Here is a 12,129-nt window from a genome sequence, read left to right on the forward strand (position 1 = left end):
GGTTTAAAAAAAATTTCACCTTTGGGTCCCCTATACTAAGGGTATACGCAACTACTACTTATCTCTAGCATAGGTATTATGCAGTTTATAAGAATTTGAATTGATAATAGAATATCAAGATTTCACAACATGCATATATATACCATATCAACATGCTCCAATATATCGCGAGATTTTCTAATAACAGTCATGCACTTATCTCAAGATAATGCATCAATATATTTACATCACAACAACAATATAACGGGTAGAAAACTTGCCTGAGCAGTCCGGGGTAGACTTAAGCTTAGAGTGGGTCCGGTAACCTATAAACAACAACATAAGCCGGAATTAGACCACGGTCGCTTAAGAAACTAGTCAAAACTTACTCATACCCTAACGGTCACTTATGGTCGCTTATACGCTTGACGATTTGCGTTAATCACTCGCATACCCTTGGATCCACTAATTTTAATAAATTAACCGTTACGAATTTTAAGGCGGCTCTTTCGCGAATACTCTACTAACTGACCAATTAATCTTACATAATTGTTTCGTAATCCAATTAGTCTTTTAAGGGCCTTAAACAAGGTTTCAAAGTTAAGCGAGGGGTATTGGTTCGCTCGCGAAATGCCGTTATTTAAAACGGTCGTTTCTCCTAAACCGTACATCGGATCTAAGCGAACCACATATCAAAATGAAGTTACGACACAATCTAGCTAAACATGGCAAAGTTACAGATTGGTCAGTGAGCTTTCTGTCCCGAACACTAAGTATAAGCATTAAATGAAAACGGGCATTGCAACGGCTATGTTTACGCGATTACCAATATTTATACTACTCCAATTCCTTACCAATTCACTACAACTACCCAACCATCAACAATTCATCAAACAGAACTTAGATCGAGGCAAAGTCAGTCCATAATCTCAAGTTTTCCAACTCATTCAACCACAAACATGATCTACTATCCGTAACTTAAGATTCATTAACCATTAACCAAGATTCATATCCAAAATCACCACAAATCTAACCAAACTATCTAACATACATGGATCTTGCTACATATACATGGATATTTCTATATATACATTAATCCATCCATAAATTCATCAAAACTCAAAGTTCAAACTATAAGTTAAAGGTGAGAGTTGTTTATACCTCCTTAAAGCTTCCTAACACAACCCAAAAGTTTTGAATGCCTAAAAGAACCTTGATCCTTATTTGTATAACCTTAACATTTCATAAAAATCAAGAAAACTAACATTAGTTCTTGAAAGTTACTATTCATCATCACTTTTGATGATTTGTTTGCCTATGATAAGAATGGAATTTGGCTTCCAAACTTCTACCATGCATTGACTAGTAGGTAAAGAATCTATGGTAATTACCTTGTGATTTTAGAGCAAGAGAAGCTAAGATTTGCTTCTTGAAAAAAAACCAGTCGAGAGTTTAGGTGGGGAAGAAGAAGAGAGCTTGCTTGATTCTTGAATGCTAAAGTTTGTGAAATGATTTACTTGGCTAGGATTAATCCTTGGTAAATATCTTCCTCTAACTTTAATAAAGTGATGACATCACCTCCATTACATCATCACAAAGTCACTTGTCCAAACCTTATGGTTGGATGATGTCACAACCCACTAATCCCATCTGATTAGTACTTAATTACTTGGCTAATGGTCGTTATCTGTTTTACGGTTCGCTTAACTTTCGTTCTCGTTCGTCGATTGAGGGATCATATCCGGGATGTTATTACTTGGGTTCCCTTAAACCTTTCTCAATATTTTATATTCCTTTTATGATCCTCTCTTATAATCCTTGAATTTAAATCCTTTTAATCATGTTACCTTATACTCGATTCTTTCAATATCTGGTGGATTTTCGGGAAAAATCAAAGTGTCCAGATTCGAATTCTAACAACCTTTACATACACTCATTTACTTTATGGAATACTAATACGATCTTAGAATTTCCATAACAGTACTCCTATATAGCGTGATCTGATAATTTTCCTTAATTAGCATCATCAGCAAGAAGTTACTATTCATCAGGGTTTCAAATATTTCCAAAAATTAGGGTTATTACAATGACTTAGAAAATTCTACAGAATCTACTAGACTAAAAACATTGTTGTTTGAAGAAATGTGCTGCAATATCTATTGTTGCATAAACTACACTCTCGATGGATGTTCAGTTGTTATCCATCGGGACTATAAAGATCATCCGTTGGGACTATATTAGAACATCCGTCGGGACTATATTAGAACATCCGTCGAGAGCTACAAAAACACTAAGTTAAATTTACTAAGGTGTTTTATTTAACATATCATCAAGTTCACAACATATTCCTAACAATTTATAATTAAACAATCATATAAATTAAGTTTTTATTGAATATCTAAATTAGAAATTTAGTATTGCTAATATTTTAAATATTTGGAGATCTCAAATAAAAAATGAATTAAAAAATATTAATAAATCTAATAAACGACAGCTACCGCATATATATTAGGCATACATTAAATAGAATATTCATGTTTAATTTAGGGTTAAACTGATTATAAAAAATATGGTTAATATAAGCGATAAAAATTCATCAAAATATAATCGAATCTAATCTAAACAGAGAAATCTAACCTAAATTGCATGTACTACTGTATGAGCATTTTAGACCAATACATATAAAAAATGTAAAATATTAATTTTTAAATAAAATCGAACCTAACATAAATTGGGGTGAGTCACAATCTAAGTGCTTGTTCGGTATATCAAGGTAGTGACTTCCCAATGTACTTTAAATTCCTACGTTATTAAAATCAGGAAAGGTTTATTTATTTTGCGTACTTTTGTGATATATGTTAAATTATTATCTCGGTAACTATTATTTTTCATTAATAACTATTTATTTTTCTTAATCTTTTTTAGTAAGTAAAATTAAAAATAAAAAATGGTTATATAAAATGATGTATCTTTTTAATTTTAAATACTAATAAAAAAGGGAATTTTTAGTGTTAATGTTTTTATTTGCAAACCCTTATGTTAACTAAAATTTTAAATGTCAAATACTATTACATATATTTAAAAATAAATATTATTAATACCTATATTATATTTTATTAAATAACTGAGTTATGTTTTTGTTAATTTTTGTTTGTATATATATTTTCAGTTTTACTTATAATAATAATATATAAATTATTTTTATTTCTAGATCAAGGAAGCTTGACTAACCTAGTTAGTAGTGGGTAAGTGACTTCCCATATAACAACATTTGAATTTCCCATTAACTTACAACCCGTGCATGTTCTATAGTGTGAATTGATATTATTTTGATTGTAATTATCGACGATATATTCATGTTATTTCATGATGGATCGATTAACTAAATATCTCTTTTTATGAAATTGAAACCGATGTCGTACTTAACGTATTTTTTCTTAAAATAAATTGAATATGCGGCAATGAAATCGAAATATACGATCAAAATATAATACAAATGAAAGCACACAAAAATAATTACAACTCATAAGAATGAAATATTGCATAGTCAATTAAAGAGTTACTATAGTTGTTTACATGATACAATTAGTGATACAAAATACAATGAATATGAGGTAATTCTTACTTTCCATATTAGAAAATGTAATGATTGAATATGAAATCCGACATATTAAATATAATATTCTATAATTGAAAATATAAATACATTTTTCAATATACACATTTTTTATGATAAATATATAAATAGATAGGTCACTAATCAATGGTTATGGAAATTGAAAAATGGACTAAATCGGTTGAACTACTGATTTACGGTTTATCAAAAATCGAGAATTTATCGAAATGCTAAATCGAAATAATATCAAACATATTTTTTATATTCTTTTTAAAATATATAAGTAAAATAATTATATTTGAGATGAGTAAAATTGCATTTGTATATCCATACTAAGTTATAACATTATTTTGTGTGTATTATTTATTAAAATAATAAGAGTCTTAATCATCTTTACGCATCTCTCTTCTTCTTCCCTTATCTTTTCAGTTTCTATTCGGCAGCCGTCTGATTTCTTCATTTAAAATCGTCATTCTTCACCAACTCGATGCTGAGTATATTTCTTCTTCCTTTTCTTCTCTTCATAGCCTTAAATTGTGTGTTTGATTCGTCAAATTTTGATCGAAAAATTGCCGATTTTGATCGAAAATGGTAAAAATGTTGCATGCTCCGATTTTCCTCTATAATATTGTTTGGTTGCCTTCTAGCAATTTATCGGCAAAATTGTCGATTTCTATAACACTGCAATAATCTTATAACTCTTTTAATTATACCTCTGAAATTTTTTAAAATTGGTTAATGTAAAAAAATGATTCACCTTACTATTGTAAAATATAAATGTAATCGTAATGTACTTGATATTTTAATATTTTATTATATATATTCAAAATCTTCAAACGAGTCTTAGTTTATATTTGATTTGGCCATATAATAAGAATCTAAACTTTATTATAAACCCCCTCATAACCCACCTTTTTTTTTCGTATACAAAGAGAATATCTATTATATTTCTTGGGTTTAATACTTGATACACTAACATTGTCATTTTCAGATTAGCTAATATATTAAATTTATTTGCTGAAAATAATTTTTTTATATAAAGTCTTCAAGAAAAAATAAGAATTTAGTATATATACAGGCAAATATTATTAAATTTTAATCTAATTATAGGTTGTTAATATTCAATGATAAATGGTAACATATATAAAATTATTAATACTAATGAGTTAGGTGTAATCAATATATGTTATTAAATATGAAAATTATTTATATTTATTAGTAAGGAGTAATAATGACTTAAGTATAATTAATACATGGTATTAAATTTGATAATTATTTGTATTTATTATTGAGGGGTAAATTAGTAATTTGGAATAAATTGTCTTACTCAACCCCATTTTTGCTCTATTATATATATAATAGATACGTACTTTTTGTCCAACTAAACAATTACTTAAATTAAGATTTCCCAGGAATTTCAAATAGCCATGTAAATACATGTCAACCAAACAAGCTCTAAGCTGTAAAATAATAGAATTTCAAATTTTTTCTCTAATTGATAAATTGTTTTTTCATTTTCAAAAATATTATTTCTTAAAAATATAAAAATAAGATTATAATAAAGATATTCAAGTACTCTTTTTCTTCTAACATTCTTTATGCTTTACTTAGCTACTGAAACAAATACCACCTTTTTTTTTACAGGAAATACAACTTTTTTGTGGTTATATAACCTCTATTTAAACTTCGTAAACATGTCCTCTCCATCTTCAAATCTATATATCACTATTAAACTTGAATAATGCAACTCAGCGAGTTAGCTTGCCCAAGGTGACTGTACATGACTTCCCGTATAAGTAGAACATGATTTACATACATTATTTAAAAAAATTTGGTAGTGAGCACATTAAGAAGACCAACATTTACAGAGTGGTTCCAAACACTGTAAATAGAGAAAAGCGAGAAGTAGGTAAACATGATGTAATCACCAACATTGAAATAAAATTTTAAATGGATAAAACCTATGTTTAAAGTTGAGTTGCATTTATTTTTAAGTTGTACAGAGAACATTAACTTGTGTTATTCTTGAACCCTCTTGAGCTCTTATGACTTTGCACACTTGCTCACCCTATTTCCTAAATATATACCTTTCCTCTAATTATTGCAGGACAAAACTTTATTTTCTATAATAGTTATGCAACAAATTTATATCAAGAAAATTTTTTTTTTCTAATGGAATCCCCAATTTTTTAGACTGGATACAAAATTAAATAGACAGATCTATAGAATTTCACATGGATCATCTCTTTTACCTGCGCTATACACTACTGTCTTGTACGTAATTCTTTATAAGATAGTACAAAGTGAGAAAGATATCGGAGCATATTGAGATTACCGGGTCTGCATTGCAAGGTGGAAATCACCTAAAAATGAGTACCTGGCACAGTGAAGGCAAAAACATCTCAATATTTTTTTATTGTACTTAATATGAAGTCATAGCACTATTCTCGTAATTGTACTCAATATCCTTTATAATAAAATATTATCGCGTACTAATATGTAAGATTCCAAAGAAATTGCCTTTGGACTTCAATCCAACGTAATAAGATAACAACGGGTAACAAACAGACTACATCATTGCTCTGATGTCTCTTGAAAGGCTATAATAGTTTCGTCATTTTTCGCACAATTGCAGACGAATAATTAAGCTTATTACTGGCTTTCTTTCAGAGAAAAACTCATTCGGGTCTTGCAGCTTATGCATCTCCAAAGTAGTGCCCAAACTCATGGGGGGACTCATCAAGGTGCATTAACTGATTCAGAAAGACATGAACTTAATTCACAACCATTTTGCACATCAAGGTGCATTAACTGATTCAGAAAGACATTATTTCTCAGATGAAATTGTCAAGCTGAAACATGAAAAGAGTTGGCTTCAATTAGAGTTATAGAGGCCTAAACAGGAGAGTCAAGGATTTGAAATTTAAGTACATTCGCTATGCGAGCACCACCGGATCTCAAACTTTTTTTAAACATGATAACAAATACTCAACAAAAAATATATAACTAAGCATCAATATGTACAGATAAAATTCGCAAATCAGTTCCAACAATGCGAGAAGAAGTTTGGGAACATACATCCTGCGAGAACCGGTGAATCACTACCTGGAGGTTAGAATTCCAACCCAAAAGTAAAAAAAAGTCCTTAAAATTTGCTTGAGTAGCCAGCCTAACATGATGTTTGTAGTACTGCATCACTTAAAAGCCTAAAACCAATTCATTCAACAGTGCCATCTCTCTATAAGGTAGTACAAACAATCTGGGTCCAACAGTTAACTTGCAATCGGTGAATCCGCTGCAGATATCCATCACTTCTAAATGAACTGCAAACTCAATCTAATAATATTGAAGATTCAAAAGTAAATAATAAAGAGATTAAAAAATTGCAACACTGGCACCCGCTTTCTAATTGCAACAAAGGTGCACATTACCATGCTACCAACTATAATAATTATTATTTGCACAACTATAAGCATATTCTTCATGAACATTCCTATCAAACATTATAATTCCTAAAATACGATCAGTAAATCCAGAACTAAATAAACCAACACTACCTTTGCGAACTTTAGCATCCTCGTGAGATATTTGCTGCAGAAACTCTTTTAGTGTCAAACCTTTCTTACTTAAAGACATTTGAACTTTATGCAAATGATAATGATGAAAAGAGAAGATGAGAGAATGTGTCAAACTGTATTTCACAAACAATATAATAAACACATTGAGCCCATACACCTGCACCCCAGTTCCTTTTAATCTCTCATTGTACTACTACTGCTAACCACTCGAAAGTAAATGACTACAATGTCCTCTACCAGAACAGCTGTAGATAATTGGACATATGCTACACTACTAACAGAAAGACAAAAGTATGGTCCCAACATTACAACTAAGAAAGACATACCAGTTACAATGCACACTGCCACTATGCACACTGCAATGCTGGTTTATTAACATTAAACATGATTAACTAAAGATAACTTCAACACTCCCCCTCAAGTAGAGTGGAGGCTGAAGTCGAGACTCCAATCTTGCGCAGAAGAAAATTGTGTTGTTTTACTGGGAGAGGCTTTGTCAGAACGTCTGCAAGTTGGAGATGGGATGACACATGAGTTGTTGTAACAGCACTTTCACTTATCTTATCTCTAATAAAATGGCAGTCAATTTCAATGTGTTTGGTTCGTTCATGGAGCACCCGATTCGCTGCAATGGACAATGCCGCTTGATTATCACTTTAATGATTGTTGGAGGTAAGTCTGATAACCCCATGTCTTTCAACAAGCTGCTGATCCATGTTACTTCACAGCAGGTCAACGCCATCGCTCTATACTCCGCTTCGGCTGTGGAGCGAGCAACTGTAGACTGCTTTTTTGTCTTCCATGAGATAGGCGAAGTGCCCAACAACACACAATAGCCGGATGTTGATTTTCTGGTGTTGAGGCAGCTAGCCCAGTCATTGTCGCAATATGCAGTGAGCTGGGCAGCTGAAGTGGAGGCTAGCAGAATCCCTTGTGCTGGGTTATTGAGCAAATATCTCAGAATTCTCTTTGTTGCCTGCATGTGCACCGTTGTGGGTTTCTGCATATATTGTGCCAGGTTATGCACTGGGAAAGAGAGATCGGGTCGTGTCAATGTTAAGTAGATTAGTTTCCCAAGACGTTTTTGATATACATGTGGGTCAGGCAGTGGTTCTCCTTTATCTTCCGTGATGGTCATGTGAGAATCCATTGGCAGCTTCAATGGGCTGGAGTTGGTCATTCCAAACTCCTTGAGTAAGTCCAACACATACTTTTGTTGAGAGATAAAGAATTCATTATTACTTCTATCTATCTCTAAACCCAGAAAATAGCTCACAGGGCCCATGTCTTTCATATTGAAATGACCAGAGAGAACTTGTTTTAGGTCACTGATCGCGATCATGCAATTTCCCGATATCAACAGATCATCCACATAAATTAATACTAAAGTGATGGATTCATTGGATACATTTGAATATAAACTATAATCTGCTTTGGAATGTTCGAAGCCAATAGACTGTAGTATCATAGATAGCTTGTAGTGCCACCTCCTCGAGGCTTGACGTAATCCATATAGAGCCTTAATCAATCTACAGACAAATTAAGTTTCCTGACTCATATCAGACATTCCTGTTTCAATGATTCTGCTGCCATAACCCCGATATCCCTGTGGCATGGTCATGTAAACTGTCTCCTCCAATTCCCCATTTAAGAAAGCATTGGATATGTCCAATTGATGGACAAACCAGTCCTTTATAGCTGCTACAGCCAACACAGCCCGCACCGTTGTCATCTTTGCTACCGGGGCAAAGGTTTCAACATAATCAATTCCATATTTTTGTTTATAGCCCAGTATCACTAACCGTGCTTTGTACTTCTCTATCGACCCGTCAACCTTGAACTTAGTTTTAAATATCCATTTACTGCCTATTGCTTTTCTGTTGGGAGGCAAGACTGTCACTTCCCATGTGTTGTTCTTCTCCAATGCGTCCAATTCTTCGTTCATAGCCTTGATCCAATGAGTTTGCTTAACAGCTTGATGGAAATTTACTGGATCACTTTGATGAATTATGGCTGCCAAGAAACATTTGAAATCAGTACTGACTTGCTGAGAGGCGACAATAGTTGCACTCATGGCTTTATGCCTTTGGGTCGTTACAAAATCACTCATCCAAGCAGGCTGTTTGTGTAACCTTGTGGATTTTCTCAGTTCCTGATGCTCTGTCTCCTGACCACTTCCATCTTCTTCATTACTTTCTTCATTTTGATTCACAGAATCCCCCCTTTCTGTGTGATTAGTATCATCACCTGTCAGGTCCTCCAAATCATCAATCAACATCTCATCATCGTATTTTACCTCAACATCTGATGGCAACGAGGTTGGAAGTGGTTTCATGTAATATTTATCAGCATTTTTATTCATGGGAAAAATTTCCTCATGAAACACCACGTTCCTCGACACAAACGACTGCATGTTCGGGAGGTTAAGTAAACGATATCCCTTCGTACCACTAGGGTATCTTATGAAGCAAGAAGCAATTCCTCTGGGTGCAAATTTGTCACTCCCATGATTATTATTGTATACAAACGCCAAACAACCAAATATTTTGAGGTGCTCATAATCCACTTTCTCTTTCAGTAACTTCTCATAAGGAATTTCAAAATTTAGCGCTGCACTTGGCAACCGATTTATGATATAAACGGCTGTTAGAACGCATTCACCCCAGAATGACAAGGACATACCTGATTGAAAACGGAGTGCTCTTGTCACTTCCAACACTTTTCTATGTTTACGTTCCACCCTTGCGTTCTGCTGGGGTGTGTACGGGCAGGATTTTTGATGTGTTATTCCTCGTTTGGTGAAGTAATCGATAGAAGCTTTGTCTGCAAACTCAAGTGCGTTGTCTGATCTGACCATTCTTATTTTCCTTCAAACCGAATCCCCACATACTCTTCAAATTTCATCATGGTGTTCAAGTAGTCTGATTTTCATTCCAGCAAGTAAACCCAGGTCATTCTTGTGTTATCATCTACCAGCGTAAAAAAGAATCTGAATTTCCCTCTTGTGTTGACTCTGTACGGGCCCCATATGTCTGTATGGATTAGATTAAATGGTTTAGGTGCATGTGATTCACTGGGAGAGAAGGCCAGTCTGGTCATCTTCGCAAGTGGGCAAGTTATGCACACTTTTTCCTTTTGCTGAGAATGGAATGGTTTGACTTGTTCTATGTGCTTTAGTTTAGAAAAACTGCATGGCCCAACCGATGGTGCCAAATAGCATATTGATTGCCAACTTCCTTTCTTCCATTGCTGTCAATAATTTCCTTTTCTGATCTCATTATCCCATTCATGGCCACTCCTTTGTTTATGAAATTTTCATTCTTCAAGTAATACATACCTTGCTTTATTTCACCAACTCCCACCACATGCTTTGTGCCAACATCTGTGATCACACACCTGTTTGGCTGAAATGTGACTTCACATTTTCCATCTTGGGCCAGCTTGTGTATTGAAAGCAGGTTGTGATTAAACTGGGGTACGTACAAGACATTGTTGAGTTTTAAACCATTTTGAAGCACCACATTCCCTATATGTGTGATCAATGTCGTTGCTCCAGTTGGTAAGGTGATGGTGTAGCTAGTAGGGGCACGTTTTACATTGATCAGATTTTTTTGGGATGATGTCATGTGATCTGAAGCTCCCGAGTCAATTATCCAGCCATCATTTTCCAATTTCTTTACATCATTCTTATATGCCATGCCCGAGAACCCAATGTTTATTTCCTCATCAGTCTCATATCCCTGTTGGTTTGAAGCGTCTTGGGGAATTAATTTCAAAAGTTGTTCCAGTTGTTGAGACGTGACAGTTATGGACTGTTGAACATTATTTGCCATTCTCGAACTCTCCCATTTGTTTCCTGACCATTTTCCAGTGTTTGATCTTTGATTTGGTTTATACTTTGAATGCCATCTCGGGTAGTTCCCTGTGACTTCCCAACACTTCTCTATTTGGTGCCCTTTTCTACCACAGGATGAACATACAGGGACTTTATCCTTACCCCCTTTACTGTACATTGCTACCACATCATTATCACCAATTCCCATGTGTGACAAGACCTCCTTTTGAGACTCTTCTTGAAGCACTGCTGCACAAGCTACTTCAACCGTAGGTAATGGGGCCATCATCAATAGTTGACTCCTCTGCGCTCCATAAATCTCATCTAGCCCATTCAAAAACTGAAATAATCTTGATTCTTGTTTCATAACTTCAATAGCACTCAAAAGTTTGTTAATATCAGTTGTTATAACAGCTACAGTTGTGAGTATGTTCATTGAGTCTATTTCCTCCCATAAACTACTTAAGCTGGTGAAATATTCACTAACTTTCATCCCATTTTGTTTCATATTGAAAAGATCTCTATTTAATTTATACTTTCTTGATCCATTAGTTAACGAAAATCTTGTTTCAAGTTGCTTCCATATGTCACTTGCATTATTAATAAACAAGACTGAAGATTTAATGCTATCAGATATGTTGTTGTGGATCCAAGAAATTACCATGTTATTGCAAGTGTCCCATTGGCTTGCTTCTATTGCATCTGTAGCATTCCTTATGACTGATCCATCAAGAAACCCATACTTTCTCTTTGCTGAGAGCTGGATCTCAAAAGTTCTCCTCCATGTTCTGTAATCTGCAGCTCCTTGTAGCTTTGTCACACTTATTGATAGGGGTCCATCTGAGGGATGCAAAAACAAGGGGCTTTGTAGGTCTGTTATGGACACTCTACTAGTAGCCATCAGTAGATCTGAAAACTAAACAGTGTTTGCACAAAAACAACACACACTTTATCCAGATACACACACACTGATTGACTATTACACAATTTTATATCTCACCAAACAACACTCTTTTCAAAAACTAAATTTTATCAAATGCAGGCTCTGATACCATAAAGACATTTGAACTTTATGCAAATGATAATGATGAAAAGAGAAGATGAGAGAATGTGTCAAACTG

The 12,129-nt window shown here is 33.8% G+C and overlaps 1 protein-coding gene across 1 annotated transcript; it reads right to left on the reverse strand.

The window, feature by feature from the left end:
* Positions 1 to 10,346: 10,346 nt before the first annotated feature.
* Positions 10,347 to 11,909, reverse strand: LOC141660872 (uncharacterized). The gene has a single exon (XM_074467853.1). It carries the CDS (start codon positions 11,907 to 11,909, stop codon positions 10,347 to 10,349), a length of 1,563 nt encoding a protein of 520 aa, XP_074323954.1.
* Positions 11,910 to 12,129: the final 220 nt, after the last annotated feature.

The sequence above is a fragment of the Apium graveolens genome, chromosome 5 (assembly GCF_009905375.1).
Source record: "Apium graveolens cultivar Ventura chromosome 5, ASM990537v1, whole genome shotgun sequence".
Classification (NCBI taxonomy): Eukaryota; Viridiplantae; Streptophyta; class Magnoliopsida; order Apiales; family Apiaceae; genus Apium; species Apium graveolens.

What these genes read in the sequence shown, in the direction of transcription:
- LOC141660872 (XM_074467853.1), bottom strand. Translation starts at nt 11,909, where the DNA reads ATGGCTACTAGTAGAGTGTCCATAACAGACCTACAAAGCCCCTTGTTT.